The following is a 23,102-nucleotide window of genomic DNA, read 5'->3' as shown; positions in this document are numbered from 1 at the left end:
GAAGTAAAAATGAGATAGAAATAGAAATAGAGATGAAAGAGATAGAGATAGAAATAGAGATAAGAGAGATAGAAATGGAGATAAAAATCAAAATGAGAGATAGAAATAGAGCTGAGATAGAGAGAGAGAAATAGAGAAAAATGTGGACTTGGGTATAGCTATAGGCATAAGGATAGGTATAGATTAAATCGATTAAAATAGATTTAGATACACATTTAGGAAATATCTAGAAATACACATAAATATATAACACATTTAGGTTATATATGCATATATACTATGCATATACACATATATCTTCATATAGAGAAATGTAAAATCAGAATCCTCTATATATCCAACTGATTTAACTCAGCTGTTGCCCTTCCGTCATTTTCCAACTCTTCATGAATGATTCCATTTGGGGTTTTCTTAATCTTTTTTTTTATTTGAGGAGGGAAGGCAGAGCAATTGGGGTTAAGTGACTTGCCCAAGGTCACACAGCTAGCATTTGGGGTTTTCTTGGCAAATATACTAGAGTGGTTTGCATTTGCTTCTCCAGCTCATTTTTACAGATGAGGAAACCGAAGCAAACAAGGTTAACTGACTTGCCCAGGGACACACAGCTAGTAAGTGTCTAAGAATGGATTTGAACTGAGGAAGAGGAGTCTTCCTGACTCCAGGCCTAGCACTCTATCTGCTGTGCTCTGTAAGGCCCATGAATTTGACTCTTGTGCTGTTTTGCCTTTGACCAACACTGGGTTAATAACCTGCCCCAATCCCAAGGGCAATGAAGCATAGTAGACAAAGTACTGGATCTGGAGTCAGAGGACCCGAGTTTCAATCTCAGCTCTACCAATTACCAGCTGTATCACCTTGGTTAAAACTCTCAGTTTCTGTTTCTTCATCCAATCATAAAGTTAAATTTGGAAGTGTTGTTCCCCGAATTCTGTTCATTGAACCCTCTCATTAGCTATATGGGGAAACTGAGGCTCAGGACAGTTAATTGACCTACTCAAGGTCATGGAAGAAATGAACATCAGGGACAGGATTTGAACCCAGGTCCTCTGATCTCAGAGTCAATGCCCTTTTTGCTGCACCATGCTGCCCCATAAAGTGAGGGATTTAGATTAGATGATTTCTTTAGGCTACTTCTAGCCCTAACATTTTGTTTTAACTTCTAAAAGTAGGCGTTTTATAAACAAAATGAAATATAAACCTCTTACACTGAGTCCCAGGACCAAAGGAGAGGACTTCATATAGCACTGGGCTCTATGTTGCTTGCTTTGGACACTAATGGTTCCATTTTTTAACCTTTTCACCACATCAGAATTAGGTAATACCTAGGGTCACCCTCTAGAACAAAGTCTGGAATGCAGGTGCCACTCCTACTAGTAATTTTTTTTCAGACAGAACAATTTTAGAAAATGACCCTATAGTACATTTATTTAATTGCTAAAGGACGAAGAAGAAAAAATCACAAATATTTGCTTATGGTCCTGAGAAGAGAGAGATTCCTTTTAAAGGGAAAGATATCTGAAAGATAGTAGCATCTAGAAAAAAGAGCTCAGGACACTGAGATAAGAGGCCTGGGTTTGAATTCTCTCTCTAATCATTACTAGCCCTGGAATTATGGTCAAGTGGTCACCTCTCTGAGCCTGCTTTCTCATCTGTAAAATGAAGATAGCAATACTAGTGCTGCCTGACTCGGAATTTTATTGTGGGAGAATAAAGGCCTTTCTTATCAATTACTATGAGGCCTAAAAAAACAGAAAGTCTCTGCCTTTCCCTCTATTTTATGCTAAAATAAATTAAAAGGTTTGTTCGTTTATTTAGACATTTCCACTTTCTCTATTGCTGTTTTCCAATGTGTAAGTTGGGACTTAAGCAGGATGCTCCAAAAGTCTTAGTGTAGTTTAAGCATTAGTAACTTAAAACTATATTAAGACTTTTGGGACACCCTGCATTTGTCCGAAAGGACAATCCAGTTAATGGGGCAGATAGGTGGTACAGTGGATAGAGTGCTGAGCATGAAGTCAGGAAGGCTCATCTTCCTGAGTTCAAATCTGGCCTCAGACATTTATTAGCTGTGTGGCCCTGGGCAAGTCACTTACCCTGTTTGTCTCAGTTTCCTCATCTGTAAAATGAGCTGGAGAAGGAAATGGCAAAACCACTCCAGTATCTCTGTCAAGAAAACCCCAAATGAGGTCATGAGGAGTCGGACATGACTGAAATGACTGAACAACAACAACGAAATGCTTCCTTTAGCAGTATAGCTATTGGCTAGAAAACTGGCCTGGTTTCAAACCAGAAAGACCAGGGGTTAAGCCTTACCTTTGGTGCATACTGGCTGTGCAACCCTGGACAACAACCTGGACAAATCACTTTCAATGCTCCAGGAAAATCTCCAAGACTATAAAAAAGGAAGGCGTGGAGGGCATTTCCTTGCCTGGGAGTTCCCTGCACCAATGAATTCCTGTTTACTAATTTCAAGATTGCCAAATAAAAGTTTCCACTGACAAAGTATATATACTTACCTGAAAGCACTAGAGAGATCATGTTCTTTACCTATATCACTGTCATCCTAGAGTGAAAAATTCTGGAGAACATTTCCAATGGTGACCATACTTAAACCTCCTAAAGATAATAGTACGTAGTTTAAATGTTCCAACTCACATCACTCGTTGAACACAGGCCTTCACTATTCTTCGGACCCAGGAGTTTCTTCATATTCTCTTTGATGTTTTCTTTTCGCTGTTGTCTGAAATATTTTTCCTGATCACACAGAGCCATGCTAAACCGAAGGTCAGGACAAGAGCTAGTGTGTAAAACAGATAAGGTCATGAATACCACAGCCTTTGAATAAATGCAAAGTGATTTGTCTTTGTTGCCCCACCACCTCCATTTTATATGCCTTCTTGATACCCACAGATGCTCAGTGACCACATGCTGCCCCCTCTCAAATCTTAAATCTTTGGAAAGGATCAAAAGCTCAGTGACTAAATACCAGCTTACAGTGTTAAAGTATACCCTGCTCTGAGACATTTACATTTTAATGGACTTCAAAGAAGTTGAATTCTAGTGGTAGAATTTTAGGAATCAGCCAGAGGATAAAGAAAGCAGGCATGTCTTGATGGGCACCAAGACTCAGATCTGCTTGATGTTACGCCATATGAAATTTAAGTCAGGAAAATTGGACTTAGGTTCCCATTCTACCTCAAACTTGCTATATGACCTTAGTTAAGTCAATACATTTTTCGAAATCTCAATTTCTTGCTCTATAACATAAAGATAATATTTGTCATGTCACCATCATAGGATCTTTGTGATTATCAAATAAGATAACACATGGGAAAATGCTGCAGAAATGGTGAACCAGTATAGTAATAAAGTTATTACTCTTTTATATCTGAACTATAGCTATTATACGTTGGTAATTGGCAATGGACTGACCCGGAATTTTATTAATACAGGGAATTGCCAAATGAGGAAATTCTCTGTGCCAATGCAAGTCAGAACCTTCGTTCTCTGAGTCCTTGAGGTGTCAATTGCTAGCTGGGTCACACCAAGCAAATCACTTTAACTCCAAGACATAATTTCCTTATCCTTAAAATGAGGCTGTTAGACAAACTGATCTCTAAGAACCTTCCTGGCCCTAATATTCTTTAATATATTGAGCATAATCCTGGAATATTGCCACACTGGAAAGGTGTCACACTGTGGTGAATGTTAAGCTTCAAAAGTTGGTTGTGTGACCCTGGGCAAGTCACTTCCCCCACCACCTCTTCCTATTATTCTGAGCTTCCTCCTCTCTAAGATGGAGACAATAGGATCTATGCTACCAGGTCATGTGAATTTTGTGAGGTAATTGACTACTTTATCCAATTGTGAGTGAGCTACAAAATTGTCATTGAAGGCCAAATTTAATAACAAAAAATATTGTTACAACTATCTATCTAAACTATAAAGTGCTTATCACAGTGCCTGGTACATAGTAAGTACTATGTAAATGTTAGCATCATCATCATCATCATCATCATCATTACCATCTACACACAGATATTCTGAACCCAGGGTCTGTGAACTAGTGTATGTGTGTGTATGGACATGGATATATGTGTATACGTATAAATACATATATATGCATATATCTCAATATGTATAATAATTCAATGTTGTATTATAATATATCATTCAATATTATAAGTGTAACATATAAGAACCCATTGATAACTATATGTGAATATAAATAGTTTCCTTTCTAATCTTATACATTTAAAAACACTATTCTCAGAAGTGGTCCGTAGGCATCTCCACACTGTCAAAAGGGTCCATGATTCATAAAAGGTTAACAGCAGCTGACTAAAGAGATTACCTAGTCCAATGCATTGGTTCACTAATTTTCAGTGAAAGTTGATCAGAAGAAATACCACTTAACAAAAGAAGGATTTGGTCTGCCTTTGACATGTTGCTGTCCTAATAAGAAAGTCCACTAAATTACAGTTCAGAATACAAGTCTATAAAGGCCTTGAATTCTATACACAAAGGGATCAGTTAACACACAGAGAAGCATATCTCTATGGAGCATGTGGACTTGTGAAAGAAGGTGCAATGGATAAAGTTCTGGGCCTGGCATCAGGAAGACATAAGTTCAAATCCAGCCTCGGACACTTACTAGCTGCATGATGCTAGGTAAGTCATATAGTAGCTACTATAGAAATGATTATTCCCTTATTTCCTTCTGAATACCAGCCATTTTTTGCAGATATTTATAGTATTGAAAATATATAGTTATATTGGCTCACAAGAGGCCTATCTTTGGCTATGGAGGTCATTTGGGAGAGAAGGGCAGAGACTTTCTAAATTATGATCCTGTGATGGGCCTTAAGTGTCTGAGATCAACAGGATAGACTCTGTCTTTAGGTTAGCCTTGCCTAGGAAATAAGACAAAGCAAAGCAAAACACAGGGATTAGATGTGACTATCCATTTAACACTGAAATGGGAGCTTATTCGGAAAGGGCATTTGTTGTTCTTTAATCATTTCAGTCATGTCTGAGTCTTCACAACCCATTTGGAGTTTTCTTGTCCAAGATACTGGGACAGCTTTCTTTCTCTAAGAAATGCCATAATGCATGCCCAGAACAGAAAAGACATTTATGTTCCTTCTCTGGCACCATTGTAGTATGGAAAAACTATAGATTCCAGAAATCAGATAAAACCTGGATCAATATCTTTGTCTGATGCTTACTACCTGTGAGGCTTCAAGCAATTCACTTAACAACTGAAGACTCTGTTTCCCTATTTGGGAGTTGGACTATATGGCCTCTACGGACCCTTCCAACTCGATGTGACTGTATGATTTGTTGTAAAGAGATTATAACTCTGTCCCCACCTCACTCCACCCTGCAATGGTCTGACTGCCTTCCATTTACTGTGTATATATGTCTTATATGGACTTAATTATTTCCATGTCCTCCACTAAGCGTAAGTTCCCTGACAGGTCGTAGCTGGTTTTGCCATTCCTTGTTTCCTGAAGATGAGAGGATAATAGCCATTTATATGGTGCCAATTATGTACCAAGAACTGAGCTAAATGCTTTTTTACAAATATTATCTCATTGATCCTTACAACACCCCTGCAAGGGAAATGATATTATTATTCCCATTTTACAATTGAGGAAACTGAGGCAAACAATGGTTAAGTGTCTTGCCCAAGGTCACGCAGCTAGGAAACGTGTGAGTCCAAATTTGAACTCAGGTTTTTTTTTTTGCTCAAAGTTCAAAACTATATCTACTTCACCACCAGTTGCCTGGGATCGTACTTAGCACATGGTGAGTGCTTAATGCTGACCAACTGAGCATTCATGCAGTATGGAGATTTATAAAAACAGATTTTAAATTAAATCCTCATGCTGATCAAATGACAAGGCTTAGCAAAGAAAAAGGAATGCCTTTGAACAATGCACTATGAGAATGAATGTATGACCACTGACATACCTTAGAATAATTGAAAAGAAAAAAAGACGAAGTTAAACTATTTAGCAAGATGTTTAAGTAAAGAGCATTATTTATTTCTTTTCTATTTAAGAAAGACTGAACAAATAATTGTTTCTCATAATTCTGAGAATAGGAGGGAAATCCAGTGGCCTTTAGTCCAATCCATACCCAAAAAGAATCCACATAGCACACTCTCAATGCTTTGCTAGAATGAGCACAAGACCCAGAACACGGTATTGGTGAAGTCAAGGCCTGCTCTACCAGAATTCACTTCATGAACTTGTAATTCTGGTCCTCTGACTTTTTGATCTCCAAGCTACTTTGGTACAGTATAATATCCCATGGGCCACTTAATCTCTGTGTTCACTTCTGTATTTTTTCATATAGCTTCAACCTTGCAATGGAAAATACAGATCCATTTGTGTGTGACTTGGTTTTTGGATCGGCTCCAAGGACCACATTTTGAGAAGTCCTGACTTAAACAATTCACTTAACCACTAAGCAGTTATTAAGCCAACCATAAACATCCAATTCAAATTCGTTTTTCTAATCATAGAACTATTCAGGGTCAAAAAGAGCCAAGTTGTATTGGGGGAAAAGAAACACAAATAAATTAGATGCCTATTTTGAAATATTAAAAGCTAAGTTAATCCATTCCTAAGCTATGAAAAAAGTATATAAGATACTGATTTATAATTTAAGCAGATCAATTACTTAAAATATATTCTTTTAAACTAAAGGAAACACTTACCAGACGTCAAGGGCTACTTCCAAGATCATTTCAGTGACCTAAAAAAAAGACAGGTTAGCCTTGTGAGTACACTTAAAAGACAAATTTATGTCAGATTATTTAAAATTAACTAATAAAAAGTGACATACGTACATGGATCCCCTTAATCAGAAATACTCTGTGTGTTACTATTTTTGTGGCTGCTATTGTTTTGTGGAAGAAGTTTACTCTGAGTATAAGTTGAAGAACAGCCACTTAGTATGACATTTGGGCATATAAAATGACAACAACAAGGTCCTCATCAGTTATATGCCTCCCCATTAATAAATGAAATAAATATTAGAGTAAATGGGACCTCCAAAAATAAGAAAGGCAGATGTCTTCTGGGGTATACAATCCTTGTACGCTGAAGTGAAACCAATTCTGTGATTCTGATTTTTTCCAGACACCCTTTGGGTTTCACCAGTAGCACCATTCTTTGGACTGTTCTATTCATACATTATTTATATGTGCCAAGACAAAGCCAGAGCCAATCTCAATGGGCAGATCCAATGTCGTTTGTCCTTGAGTCTTCCCAAAACCATCCTGTCCTTACACCATTTAAGAGGATTTCCAGGATAAAAAGTTGAAGTAAATGCCTGGAAAGTATGGATTGTGTCATTCTTTGTCTTTGCAGCTCGAAAGTCTGGCATGGAGCCTGGAATGTAGTAGGTGTTTAATAAATAAATGTTTTGGATCACTCACTTGATTGACAAGAACTATTAGAATCCTCTTCCTATTAGAGATAAGCACAAATTTATGAGGAGCTGTAACCTCATAGCTTAAAAACAATGTTCTTGGCATATTTTAAGTGTTTAATAAATACTTGTTGACTACTACCCAAGCAACTATGTCCTGAGACAAAGTGAAGCCCTGTATTCCTGAGGTCTCTTGTCCTTCTTCCTGGAACATACCATTCAGATGGAACCGGGGCAAAAAGCACACTTCCTGTGAGGCAAAAACAAATTCCTATACAAGTTATTCCCACACATCACATAAACTCCACACTATGTCTCTTGTATTATTATGGCAATTAGAATGATAGGTAACTATCTTTTCGAACTCTAGATTCTTTATGCAGGAGCCATAGAAACCTAAAGCCTAGAAGCTCCACCTTTCCTTGGAATTGCACAAATGTAACAAGAAGCATACCCACTGTACTCTCAGGAAGAAAGAACATCTTGACCCCTGTGTTTCAGGAAAAGAAAAACAGTTCCAGGTGTTTACAATGAGTAACTTTCAGAAGAAAGAGTGAAAAAATGGAGAATAATAGAAGTAATTCTATAGGCCAACAAGAAATGCATGTGGGATTCAATTCAACAAACATTTAGCAAGGCTCTCTGAGCATTAATGACTGGAGGTATCAGGAAAGCCCTGTGTAGCAATTTCTGCCTACACTGAAATGAGAAGAGATCTCAAGCAGAGTTGAGGAAGAAGTGCATCCCAGACATGGGAAAGAGCCTTGCAAAGACAAGGAGATAAGAAATGGAATGGCATTTACAGAGAAAAGCAAATGGGAAGTTGAGGTGGGGCATGAAAGGAGTAATGTAAAATGAGTTAGAAACGACTTCAAGAACGTGTCCATCAATGAGAAAGTCAATCATTCTATCCCAAAGAGGAGGATATGAGGGATTTTTAAACTCTGCAAAAGATGCCACCCTTTGCTTTGCTAATACATTCAACAAAAAACTCCATCTCCAACCAAAATTTTGGATAGAAACTCTATTATTCTCTCAGTTAGAAAAATATCTTCTACCAGTTCAGGTCAGCATCTTCTCTGCAACTTTGTATCCTTAAGGTAGTCGCCCGGTGCACTGAGAGGTTAAGGAACTTGTCCACACAATCAGCATGTGTTAGAGGACTTGAACCTAGGTCTTATAGAGTCTGAGGATAGCTTGTTACCTACAACATCATGCTGCCTCTCACAACCAACATTCAACTCAATTAAGCAAATATTTATTTTACACCCAAGTCCAAGCATCTGTGCTTAGTCCTAAATTACTCATTCTATGAGGGAAGGGAAACCAAGGGAAGGGAGTTAGATATATAATGACTAAAAACAAGTTGGGAGGGAGAAGGAAGAAGATGGTGAGATAAGTAATTTTCTCTCAGGTCATCATCTTAATGGGATGTAAAATATCTGGCAATGTGAGAAAGAAATTTCACATCATTTTTCCTCATAGATCTTTGTTCCTATCTCTGCTCAAGGAAGAGGGCTTGCCCACATGCTAGACTCTGATTCTATCACTATCACAGAGTCATGGATTCAATGAAGTGCTGATTATGGTCTCTGCTTCTCTAAGTGATCCTTGCCACTGGATGTGCCTGTTTCTGAAACATCAGCTGCCAAAGCCACAGTTTGGGCTACTATCATCCCCTGAGACAAGCTTGGTCATCTGAATTTCAAAATCAGTTGAATTATGGATTCAAACATGGATTCAAAAGCATTAAAATCGTGTATCTTCTCTCCTGTCAGAGAACTTTTTCCTGTTGCAAACAAGGAATCACCAAGTATACACATGGTAGGCATTTAATAAGTGTTACTTGGCTGACTGACCCTGGGCAGGCATTCGCCTTTTTCTGCCTTGGTTTCTTCATTTGTAAAATGCATACCAGTAGCATCTCCTTCCTCAGGTTATTGTTGTGAGGATAAAATGACATAATATTCGTAAGGCACTTGCAAACTTTAAAGCACAATATAACGCTAGCTAGTATTACCAAGAATTCCAGTAAGGGATGAGGATCAACTACCCTCTCAGGATCACATGCCAGGATCATTAGAAACCATTTTGCGACTTTCTCTCAATCATAACCCAAGGGCACAGAGGAAACTGATAATTCAAAGACATAGAAGGTTATCAAGAGCACAGGGTGTATTCCTCCCCTCAGCTGAAGATTCTGTGTCTCTACAAAATTATGTGAGGGATACTAGAATTTTGCACATATTCATCGTAAGCTTCATGATAAAATCAGCACTCGATACATCTTTGGATGATTATTCTGGCATCACAGGTAAACATTCATAAGGACATTTATATCACCTTCACATGAACAGTGCGTGCAGGAAACAATAAAATGTGCTACATTGGTGACTGGTTTGTCTACATTACATTTGGCCACATCATAGTGTACATATGAATGGTAAATATAATAAATATGCAATAAGAATGAAAATAAAAACAACACATAATAGGCACCTATAGCAATAGTAAACTATACCATTAGTGCATAAGCCAATATTAATAGCAAAAATTAGAAAAAATGTTAAAAATACAATATGCCAATCTATGCAATTACATCCAAAGCATACATTATATGCAAATGCATTGAAATTGTCATCTGTCTGGTCTGTATTTCAACGGTATCAATTCTTTCTCTGGAGGTAGATAATATGTTTCATCATTAGTCTTTTGGAATTGTATTGGGACATTGTAGTGCTGAGAATAGCTCAGTCATTCACAGTTCTTCAACATACAATATTGCTGTTACTGGCCATAACAGCTTCCTGGTTCTTCTCACTTCATAATCTAACTACATCTACTTCTACTGTAACAACATAAATTAGTTGGATCACTGGTCAATAACTCTTCCATTATCTGCTGACTTTTCTGCACCTATCCCCAAACTGGTTGATTTTCTAGAATCACTGCTCATGAACACTCTCATCCCTACTTCCAAATGGAGTTTACAGATGGTTCTAACTGACTGTCAGCAGTCTCAGGCATTGTGATTGTCTTTTTACCCTGGAGGTGTCCACACTGGTTAGGAAAGAAAACTGCCTCTGGGTTTAGCCCTTTCCCAAAGGTGGATTGAAATCTCCTTTCAGTCTAAGGCAGTGGTTTACAATACATAGTATATTCTGAAACATCATCTTCTGAACTATTCTCTTAGCTCAAACAGTCTGTTATTAGTCGACTTTCCTTTCTCATAATCTGGTTAGGTGACTGCAGAGCTACGTTGTTCAGTGGTTTTATTTGTGTCCAACTCTCCATCACCCATTTCGAGGTTTTCCTTGTCTAAAGATACCAGAGTGGTTTGCCATTTCTTTCTCCAACTCATTTACAGATGAGGAACTGAGGCAAACAGGGTTAAGTGACGGGCCTAGAGTACTCAGCTAGTAAGCACCTGAGATGGGATTTGAATTCAAGAAGATGTGTGTTTCTGATTTCAAGCCCATTGCCCTATCTATTGTGCCACTTAGCTACCCCATAACAACTTCCGGAACATTTTTGTTGTTAGTGGTTTCAGTCGTTTCTGACTCTTATGACCCCATTTAGGGTTTTCTTAGCAAAGACACTGGAGTAGTTTGCCATTTCCTTCTCTGACTCATTTTACAGATGAGGAAAACTGAGAAAAACAGGGTTAAGTGACTTGGCCAGGGTCACACAGCTAGTGTCTAAGGCTAGAATCTGAACTCAGGTCTTCCTGACTATTCTCCATCTACTGTGCTATCTAGCCAGATCAATATCTTCCTCCTATTTACCAGGTAGCCAACTTAACTCCCTTATTTGGCAGAATGCTTGTGACTAATTGTCTTATCAGCCTATACACACACACACACACCACACACCACACACACACCACACACACACACACCCCATTTTGTAAAAAAGGCAATTGCCTGGTCATTCATCTATTCGAGAAGAATGACTTTCCATCACCTGCTGTCTTGTGTGTTCCCTGAACACCAACATTTCTTAGCAACTGTTCCCTTGCTGAAATTTTTTGATAATATACTTAAGCATCATACCATCATTTGTTACCGTTATGAAGTGATAGCTATGTTGGTAAGTTTGTTTCAGTCAGTTCCTAGAAAAAGAGATAATTTGTGCATGAGTCTTTACTCCTTGCTAAATAAAATGTGAACCACAAATTTGACAGAAGATCAGTAAAGCTGTAATTTGTCAATTGACATCTTCAGACCAGCATTCTCTAGTTGATTCAACCCTTTAATCAGCTATTCTTCACATTCTTTCAGTTTCTTTCCAAAGACAGTGAGGGTATCCAGATGCACCAACACTTCTGTGAAGTTAATTTTCCAGCTTCTTTTCCCACAACTTATTGAAAAAATAGCATGAAGGATGTCTTGGTGAAAACATTCAAAATGACCAAAGTTCATCTGAGTAGATTGAAGCTTTCTTCTTATTATTCCCTTCTCCCTCCTCCTCATCCTCCTCCTCCTCCTCTTCCTCCTCCTCCTCCTCCTCCTCCTCCCAGATTTTCCTTTACCATAGTTATCTGATAGTATACACTTGAGGAAGGGAACCAGGAAGATGAAGGACTATAAGATCATGCCATATGAAGACTGGTTAAAGGATATTTAACATGTATAAGAGATATCTGTCTTCAAGTATTTGAAGGATCACCATGTAGCAGAGAATCAGATTTGAACTTGGTCTAAGGAAAATCTTCCTGCCAATTAGAGCTATAGAAAAGTAGAATTAGCTGCTTCAGGAAGCACTGGGCTCCCTCCTAGTAGCAGCCATCCATAGAATGCTAAAGAACCACTTATCCAGTAGAAAGGATTGTAGAAAGGATTACTGTGCAAGTTATAGACAGCTAGGTGGTACCATACTGCATAGAATGCCTGGCCTGGAGTTGACAAACATCTTCCTGAGTTCAAATCTGACCTCAGATACTCTAGCTGTGTGACCCTGAGCAAGTCACTTAACCCTCTTTGCCTCAGTTCTTTATCTGTAAAATGAACTGGAGAAGGAAATGGCATACTAGTTATCTTTGTCAAGAAAACTCCAAATGAGGTCATAAACAGAAGAACCTGACTGAAACAACTGGACAAAACAAAGGGATTTTATTAGGAAACATTTGGGGTTCCATCCAAGCCCCAGATTCTATCATCAATATTCTTTCTTAATTTCAAACCATTTCCTCACTCATGTTTTCAGTGGAAAAGGTAAGAAGCTAGTCTTTATCTTCCACAAGACAACTATTAAAAAATTCTTCCACTTCCTTAAGTATAACTACCTCCAACAAGTTCTGGTTTTCTTTTTAGACCCTATTTTCTGTATTTTAATTATTTTCTTTCATCTTCTGAAGAAATATTTAAACCTCCTTCAGGTATTCACTATCTGAAAATTGTTCAGCTCTGAAACAGAATTCCAAAATTATTGAAGTTTTATGGCTGTATTAATATACTTATTACAAAAGACTCTTTTGGGGGTCCACTTTTATAATCTCTTATGATTTAAGTTCTGAACTATGCACCAAGACAATATCTCAGTCTTGTTCACATCCTGGCCTGCGATCCCCCATAATATCCTGAAAATCAGTCATAATTCATTTGTTTTCTTTATCTTTTTTCTATACTGTCTACTACTTACTCTCATTAACTTACGGAAAAGGTAGACAGGAAGTTTTATCTTTACTCATGAAATATTTTATTTATGTAATCATCCTTAGACTGAGCATAAGTAATTTGCATTCAACCTTCATCTTCAAAATTTGCATAATTCAGAAACTTTCTGCCTACCTCTTCCAAGGAAATCACTATGAGTCAGTCTTATTTCTGAATCACAGTTAAACAGCTATGAAAGAAAATAACAGAAGGAGGCAGACATCCCAGAACTCAACAGACATGTGTATTTTTAAAAATAATACTAGAAGGCATTCTAACACACTTGACCATGTTAATTAGTGACTGACCTCCCCCAAACATCAAGGAGATATGACTTATTCACCAAACCAGACTCATTTCAACAAGAAAGGTTAGGGTCACATAGTTCCTCCCTCTGACCAACTTCAAAGCAGGGTATTTTTTTTGGTTCTTTGAAGTTAATAAAATGTGATGGTATTCTGCCTTTATTATGCTGCTTTGTTTCAAGAGGAAAAAATAACACTAACTTCTCAAAAGTACCCTATTCTGAAGTGACAGCTTCTCGAAAGTGGTCTACTGTGACAAACATAATTAACATCTTCTAGAACTTGAATACAAGGCATTTCTGAATTTAATTGCTTGCTATATGATACACACTGGGCATGGCTTGACGTAGTTGACAAGTCTGTGTCATAAAATGACTTTTGAAGTTGTGAGTTTCCCCTTAATGGAGGGTTGTCAAGCAAAAACTAGACAATCATTTATCAGGTGAGTTATTATAGTAAGAAATCATTCTTGGTATTGGTTGGGTTTTATGGTCCTTGTGATCTCTTCCAATTTGGAGACTGTATATATGATTAGATTGTGCAAAACCTTCCCTAAACTGTCCAGTCAGGAGTAGTTCTCTCCCAGTTTGAACTCTCATAGTTCACAGTGCTTTGCACTATGAGAAATACAAAGATAAAATAGAATAAGTCCCTACCTGTATGAACTTTTACAGTTAAGCAATTTACTGATTTTCTACCTCTTTCATACCATCTTTCTCAATGAACCTGCTTTGCCTTTTTATTATAACATCACGTCCTTCATCACCAACATACCTTGATCTTCCGGTATTCCCATTCTCTTTTCCCTAGCCCTCTTAGCCACTTCACTTGCCTCAATCCACATAGCTCAACATTCAATGAGCCAATTGCCACCGGTCTAGAATTCTTTAGCCCCTTGACCTTTTACTGTACTTGTTTTATTAATTGTATAAATTGCACAATTTACTGTACTTGTCCTTTTAAATGTCCTATTAATTATAATTTATTGCACTTGTCCTATTAATTGTATATTACTTGTCCAATTAATTGTATTAATTATATATTGAGTAACCACCATACCCACTTTCTCCTTCAAACTCTTCCCACTGCAGTCTATTCTATACATTATCAGATTAATCTTCTTAAGGTATACATGTGGTCATGTCACCCAAACACTTAAAACCTTCAATAATTGTCCGTTGCCTACTTTACCTGGAATTAAGGCCCACATAATCTGGTACTATTTATTTCAGTCTCACACTATCCACATTTCACTCCATCTCATTTCATTACATTCACATACCCTTTACGCCAGTTAATCAAGAATACCATTCACCTCCTAAAAAAAATCTCTCACATTGTCCTGTTTCTGTGAATTTCACTATACCCAGAATGCTCCCAATTTTTCTCTAATAAAAACCTAACTCAAATGTTACTTCATAGATCCCCTCTGATCCTTACAGTTAAAAGGGATCTCTCCTTTTTCTGATGTCTCAGAGTACATCCTCTGAACATCTCTCAAGACCTTAGAATTAAGTCTTTGAAGTTGTCTCCTCTAGGTGATTAAGCTTTTCAAGGGTATCATAGTATCTTTATATCTCCCTCAATACCAAGCAGTGCTTGATTTCTCCCTCAACACCAAGCAAATAACATATGATTAATAACACACATCCTATTGCATTCCCTTAAATAATTTAATATTGCTGCGGTGCTTTCTCCTCATTAACTAATTAAAACAATTTCTAAGAGTTCCTCAAGATAAAATTTCTTGCACTTCAAATCAACATGGTTATTAGCTTCTCCAAATTGAGTGAAGCTAGCCCCTCAAGGACAACATTACTTTGTTACTTAACCTGTTCCAGATTGATAGGATCTGTCTTAACCTAAATGCTCTAGCATAGCTGTTGAAAAACCCAAATTCATCTCTATTTCCATAGATGAAATATCGTGGAACACTTTCAGCTGTTGCTGATAACAGACTGGCTCTTTTCATTTTCTAAGAAGAAATTGGTCAAGAGGAAGGGAAGTTTTCAAAGAATAAAGTTCTAAAGATACAAGTAGAAGTAATTCTGATGAAAAGGAAAAGGGGGTACTTTTCAACAGACCATTATGTCTATATAAGAACTCATCTATCAATTCAGATTTTTTAAAGAAATATACAGAAGATAGAAGTAAAGGCTAATAACTGAGAATGAATACAAAAGAGTAGGCCACTTCTTTAAGAACAGTATCAGCAGTACTAAATACTAGAATGAACTAAGGCTATAAAGAGAATGCTAATGACCACAAAAGGAGTTCTTTAGTCATACTGGGTTCAAGAGAAGGACCAAAGAAGGATTAAGACACTGCTCAGGACAGATGAGAATATTATACTGGCAAATGGTGAGAATACTAAATTACACATTATTATTTATGTTTTTTAATAAAAGGAAAAGGATCATAGTACTCAAAAAAAAAGGATAAATGTCATGATTTTCAAAAAGATAGAGAAACAGAGGGGGAGGGAGAGACAGAGAGAGAGAGAGAGAGAGAAAGGAGAGAGAGAGAGAGAGAGAGAGAGGAGGGAGAGGATTGTTAGACTCAGTCAATTTGACTTTTAATTTCTAGTAATTTCTAGAACACATTATTGCATGGATTATTTTTGAGTTCTTAGAAAGGGATAGGAAAGGCTAATTTACTTCATCAAGAACAGGTTATACCAGAATGTTAGGGTGAGTAAAGGAGTTAACTTGTAGAAAGAATGAAAAAAAACAGAGGACGATATGAAGAAAGGGAGAGGCTTGTCCAGGAAGCATGCTCACATATGCATGAGTATTTTTGTTTGTCTATTTTAGTCCAGATCTGTGATTTCATTAATATAAGGAACTTCTGATGAAGAAAATTCTTAATTCCTATAACCACACAGATCACAAATCACTCTGTAACTTAAAGTCTTGCAAAGCTGCCTGGTACACTGACAGGCTCACATAGCCAATATGCATAAGAGGCAGGATTTGAGCCCAGATCTCTCAGACTATAAGCCAGCTTCCTATCCACTGTCCACATGGCCTCCCTTTCTCTCTCGTTACATAGAAGAAAAAGAACACACTCCCACCCTATTTTGTTATACTAATTGCAACAAAGTTATTTAGCTATCTTTAAAGTACTACATAAGTATTACACAGGCACCATTTGTTGCTGTTGTTGTTTGTTGTTGTTGTCACGCCTCTCTCGGCTTCAATATCCCATGTTATGTATATAATTTGTGCCAATCTTTTACATTTCTTTTGGTTATGCACTCCTCATTTTATGTCACACTGGCATGATCATTTTGAAATCAACTGATTCATTGCTCCCCAAAAACAAAAGCAACACCGTAGTTTGGCAAATCAAAATTTCAGTTTAGATGGCAACAGAAAGTTGCACGATAGATAGGAGTGGGATCATAGGTCAAAAAAAAAAAACTGGAAAATCAGGTGAGCTGGCCATGTAGAAAGAAGGATGGGCAACACATGGGCAGCTGGAATGCTTTCCTGCGATCTAGAGAATAACAGATGAACCAGAAGGTCACTAGAATGTGGCATACACCCTCTGTAAATGGTTTATGAAGGGAAAAAATGGACAAAAAATTGTATCCAGTGAGGTATAATCGTAATCTAATGTGTAATTGAATCAATAGGTTATAATCTGAACTGGGAGGAGCACCAAGGCAATGAGTTCATTAATCCATTCACTGAAGCCATCTAAATTAACTAGGCATTGTGTGACTTTTTTGTTTTCAATTTTTGTAATGTTTTATGAATAGCCTGATGGCATTGACTAGACAACAACATGAGGCTATTGTAGGAGACCTTAGAGATTATCTAATCCAACCCATTCACTTTACAGGTGGGAACACTGAGGGTCAAAAAGAGGTGATTTTCCCCAGGTCATAGCTAGCAACTGGAAGAGCCAGAACTACAGCCCAGATCTCTTCACTCCATCTCTTGGGCTCCTCCTCTTGAACCACACTCCTCAATAATTCTACGTAACATCATCTTGCCACTTATTCCACTCTCCTTAAAATCTACCCACATTGCTTCATTCGAATTCTGCTACAATCACCTGGAAGATCCTTATTTTAACAAGGAGAACCTGAGGCATAAAGAGGTTTGGTGATCTGCCCATGTCACACATTGCATGAGTTAAGAAAATACCAAGGGCCATTTCACCTTGATGCTCCCATATTATTCACTATTTCCCCCGCTATCCGAATTCAGCAATACAAAAGTTGTTATTAAAGTCCATAAGGAGGTCCCAAGGGCAAAGTTATGAAGTAAGTCCCTTTAAGAATGCTACTTTTTAAAATGGATAAAAGAAAATAATTATGCAACCTGCTTTAAATTCAGGAATGTTGAAAATACTTCCTTTCAGCCCAGGGTTACACTCCCAAAGACAGGAAATAGTAGGAGGAAGGGAAATAGATTTCTTTTTAATTTATCTTCCTTTATAATCAGTATCTGTATGTCATAGAGTTCAGACACATTTTAATATCAAATTTCGAGAGAACCCAACCCATGTTATCAAGACCTTTCACTATATCTGTATCAGTAAATACCCAGGAAAAAACGAACTGAATTCACATGAAAAATTTGTCTGTCAATCTGATTATTCCTGGACATTTTGTTGTATTTCCAATGCCAGTACTGGCGTTCTTTCTTACTTCACCATCTATTATTATCATTAATCATTATCATTAGTATTGTTATTAAGGTTAGGAGACCAACAATATAGTTGAACCAAAAAACCTTTTTTTAAAGAAGTAAGAGAAAGGAAGAATATTCCATTTATTTTATGCCTGCTACCATACATTTTTACAGAGTCCTGTTATTCCTGAGAAACTGTCTGTCTCTCTTCAAGAAGGGCTTTCCTGGAAAAGTGGTGGGAGAAGAAGTCTGGTCCCTAGACTAAGGAACGACAGTATAAAAGTATACTTCATTGCCTGTTTTAGATAGGTTGCAGTTGCTGAGATTAAGAGGTACCTTCTATGACTGCAGACAACTGGAAAACACAAAGTATATTAAGAAAGTGTATTAGAAAAGTATGTTAATTGTCTGCTGGAGAATCTTTACCTGAAACAAATAGCAACAAATTTTGGATATGATCCAAGTCTCGATTGTCTACATATATGTTACTGATAATCGAAACGTAAGGACGGAACTACTAAAAAACTAAATCCATAATACATGATCACCATTTCCATCTTTGTCTAAGTAAACAGAAATCTGGATATGCCTTCAACATTGACTCAAGAAGGATGCTTCTGGGACAGTCGATGGAACATTTGCTTGGCTTCTGTATAAGTACCATTTTCATTCCCAATTCAGTAAATATTTACTAATATTCATTATATGTAAACAATGTTATGAACAAAAAGGCATCACAGGAAAAGGGGTCATCTTGAACAAAGATTCAAAGAATGTGCTGGCTTTGAAAATTCTATTTGAGAGAGGGAGAGAGAGCTTTTTGAAAGAATTTATGATATGACAGAGAATGTGCTAAGCACTGTGGATAACAATATAAGAAAGTAATGCTGTCCCTACCTTCAAAAAGCTTATTTTCTATAGGAAGAAGACAGCATACATAAGGGTGCTAGAAATGTGGGGGAATAAGGAAATATCATCGCAGGGCAATGCAGCAAGTGAGGGAAAAGGAGGTATAATCTGGAGAAAGATGAGACAATAATGAGGTAAAAGAAGACGGGGGACCTTCCCAATGGTGTTCCCAAAGAGGAAATCACCACTGAGGGCAGGAGGGCCCCAGGGTGGAAGTTTCCCAGAGTGGTGATGTGGCAGGCAAGGAGAAAGAAGTAGAGTACAGAGAAAGTTAAGCAAGAGTGAAACAAAGTATGAAAACTTTTCTATATTAAATTGAATTTCTTACACACACAAAAAAAATCATGATTATATGTGAGATTGGACAGTGTGATCCAGTTTTTCTTGGGCCTATTTATACTTGTACTAAGGTAACTACTGACATTTTGGACCTATAGATCCAATAGCCACCTTACCTGACTTCGACTGCAACAAGGGTCTTTTAAACATATACTACGTGTACGGTGCTATGTTGTGCACCAAATTTAACACAAAGATTAAATGAAGCAAAGTCCCCAAGCTCACGAAGCTCACAATCAAGTGGGGAAATACGGCACATACATAAATTACCTACTTCTTTCAACAACAACCAAATAGAAATGTGTAAGGATTATTTAAGACAAAATAGAACAAGCTTTATGGGAATTCAAATATAACTACTTAAACATTTAATTTTATAATAATCAATCAAGAAGTATTTATTTTGCACCTGCTGTGGTTTGCCAGGTACTGAGGTGCCTTCTAGAGATACAAAAATAAAGGCAAAGCAGTCCACGTCCTCAAGAGAAGTAATAAGTACACATACAAATGTAACAACAGCTACAATACCCCTTCCACATATGGATACAGTTATTGTACCTTTCAGAGAGAAGAGAATATTGGGGGAACTGAGAGGTAACTGTGATGGACTGTGTGGGAAGAGGTACTATGAAAGAACTAATTTACATGAGGGCTATTTTCATTTTGTCAATTTGTATTCCTAACACTTAGCATAGTATTTGGCATATGGTAGATGCTTAATAAATGTTTGTTGAATTCAATTGTTTGTAATGGGCTCTAAATATTAGAAGGGCAAAAAGTATTTTCGCTTGGGCACTCTAACACTTCAAAACATAAAGAATTGCATAGATGTGGATCCTCCCTCCACTGGAGAGATTACCCTTCATCACCTGAAGACCAAGCTGCTGGTGAAAAAGCTTCTTCTCAATTAGCTAGGCTGCTTCTCTTAGGACACCTGTCCTATTGCTGAACCAGGAGTCAAAGCTTTTCAAACTTAGCAGTAGCTACCAGAGCTTATGCTCATTTAATTGACATAGCCTTATGAACCTAGGAGAACCTCTATTGACAGTAAGGTTTCAATGAAGGAATTCAGTGAGGAGTTTGGATACTTACTTCATTGAAAATAAATGGAACTTCTTTCTTCTCCCCCACTTTCATAGAGGAAATAGGAAATGTTGCTGTGCCTAGTGTCTCATCCATGACATAATTGGCATCCATTAATGTGATCTAAAGTAAGGACAAGATAAAGCATATGTTACTTATATATAATTTGCTATGACTCCCTGAGCAATTTATTAATACACCTTAGCCTCGTTCTTATAAATAAAACATGAATGGCGTTGAGCTATACTCAAAATATAAGAAGCAGAAATTCTCTGAAGTCATTAGTTACTAAAATTCTGTAGTTATAAAAGTAATTATTTTTATCTTCATAGACTTCTGATTGAAAAATTCACCTTTACTAGAAGTATTTAACTGTTGGAAATGCATACAGATTTTTTTTTCCTGTCTAGTTCAGTGTTCTCTTTCTGGTTGGAAGTTTCCCTGTGAGTGAGTACACATAAAATGGAATAGAATTTCCCATTCCCAAATTCATTCATTTTCACTTAGACACAAATATTCCCAAAGGTATGCCATGGAGAGTGCTAACCTGTCATACTGTCTAGCACCATGTAGAAACAATGAGGGAGGTGAGAACCAAGCATCAACCTCAAAATGACATATTGAAAATATCAGAAGGCACTCTGCATGACTCCTGACTATCCAAAATGCCTCTCAAATTATGCATCTCATTTTCTGTTTACCTCCAAAATGTTTTCCTGATTAGGGTCCAAGATAAATTCAAAAGTTTCATTCCACACAGGATTCACATCATTATTGAAGTGTCTTGTCCGTTTTCTGCTATCAGGGGTTGAGGAGATGAAAAGTTCCACGTAGGGATCTGGAGTGTCAACTATACCGAATGAAGAGGAGGAAAAACAACTATAAATAAGAAATATGGGTGGCATCAATTTATTTGGACTTGAAATATCAAATTACTTTTTACCAAGTTGGAGATTAGATAAATAGCCAGAAACCCAGAGTGAGAAAGCATTCATTTTAGACAAATGGTTAAAGTATATCATGGGCTAGTAGAAGAGCTTTATATAGTACACCTTTTTCCACAGAAGCTTACTGGCCTTCCCAGGATCCTTGTAAGGAGATACTCTTTTCCAGAGAGAATTAAGAAATAGGGAAGTTCAAATGCTGTTTGAGAGAATCACAATGAATAATTGACATGGACATTATCAGAGTTGAGGTTTCATCATTTAAAGTGGAATTTTCTACACCAGGCCACATTATCCTTCTAATGGTCACTATGGCTTTGGAAACTTTTAACATATAATAAAGTGCTACAGTTATGGAGGAGGAGATGACAGACTCTCCAATTCTAAGAAGAATCTATGGATTTGTGCATGTATGCTGTTTTTAGAAAGAGAAGAAATATAACATGATGCAAAGAACATGGAGTATTAGTAATAAATCATGGGACCTTGAGAAAATAATTTTATCTTAGTTTCCTTATTGTAAAATGAAGGGATAAGATGGAATGATCTTTGAGGTCCCTTCCAACTCTATAATTCCATGACTTTCACTTTTAGCCAAAATATAACTTATTACTATAAAGGAAAATGGCCAGAAAATAGAAAATAAAGGCTCAATGTGAGCCTTCTGCTCTGACTTCTACTACCAGAATCTTTTGTAAAGGTCAAGGTAAGTGTTAAATAATGGCAGAGTTGGGCCCTAGACTTGAAATTGGCTAAGATGTACTTAGAAGATGGGGCACCACAGCTTCCTGTCTCCACATCTCTCAACCTGAGCAATAAAGCCAGAGTACAGCATTAGAAAATGAATGAATAAATATTGAACAAATGAATGAATAATGAACAAATGAATGAATGAAAAGAACAATTCTCCTGCATCTGTATTTTCCAGTTTATATGGCTATAGGGCAATTTGACGTCCAAACACTGATTCAGTCTCACCTTGTTGTTGTTGTTTTCTTCAGCCAAATATGTGGTACAAGAAAGGATGTAATGTATGGACAGAAACAGCTTCACATCTCAGTCTTATCTAAGTCTTGACACACACTCCTATTGGTGAATATTAGATACTGCTCTTCTCTATTCACATAGACAACATGAAACAACATGCACCATTAGTTTCAGAATTTTGGTGCTGTAGCAACTTATCCAGAAGGGTGGTTGCTTTCCAAAAATCAGTGTCATCCTATGAACATCTGCCTAAAGCAACAGCAGGTCTTCCACCATTTCTGCTTTGTCAGAGGCAGGATATCGGTGATTCATAGTAGCTACAGATAATATTGTCTAAGCACTAGGTGCATTTCAATGCAATTAGCATTTTATTAAATATGTGCTTTGAAAAGAGTGCTGGATATGAAGTCAAAAAAACATGAGTTGAAAATCCCACTTCTGACACTTACTACTTATGTGACTTTCTCCAAGTCTCTTAACCTCTGGGCCTCCATTTGTTCGTATTTAAAATGAGATTGGGAATGGATAACCTCAAGGTTGCTTCTGTCCAGGAGCATGTTGGTAAATGTGTAACAGCTCTCTGGAGGAAAAATCTATACACCATACACTTTTAAAGTTTAATGTGAATTATTAATATGTTCTTCATCATTTTCTTGTCTAGCCAATCAAAAAAACAACAAATGAAGCCCTGATCTGTAGTATTTCTTGATTTTTAAGGTGTAAATACTCCTGAAAATTTAAGTAGCAGCTCTTGAGACTCAGTATGAGCCAAATCCAGCATACTGCTGCTTACAT

The 23,102-nt window shown here is 37.2% G+C and overlaps 1 protein-coding gene across 1 annotated transcript in view; it reads right to left on the bottom strand.

Annotated features, from left to right (window-relative positions):
- The window catches only part of PLA2G4A (phospholipase A2 group IVA), a 165,248-nt gene that overhangs the window by 75,149 nt on the left and 66,997 nt on the right, over positions 1-23,102 (bottom strand). Inside the window, exons 4-7 of the mRNA XM_036753292.1 lie at positions 21,078-21,226; positions 20,386-20,499; positions 6,728-6,765; positions 2,656-2,797 (exon numbers count right to left, since the gene is read on the bottom strand). Of these exons, the coding sequence (XP_036609187.1) occupies positions 2,656-2,797; positions 6,728-6,765; positions 20,386-20,499; positions 21,078-21,226 (443 nt within the window). The remainder of the gene's footprint in view (positions 1-2,655; positions 2,798-6,727; positions 6,766-20,385; positions 20,500-21,077; positions 21,227-23,102) is intronic.

This window comes from Trichosurus vulpecula, chromosome 4, assembly GCF_011100635.1.
Source record: "Trichosurus vulpecula isolate mTriVul1 chromosome 4, mTriVul1.pri, whole genome shotgun sequence".
Classification (NCBI taxonomy): Eukaryota; Metazoa; Chordata; class Mammalia; order Diprotodontia; family Phalangeridae; genus Trichosurus; species Trichosurus vulpecula.
Note: the sequence above shows the minus strand (reverse complement) of the source record. Positions and strands in the feature narration are given on the sequence as shown.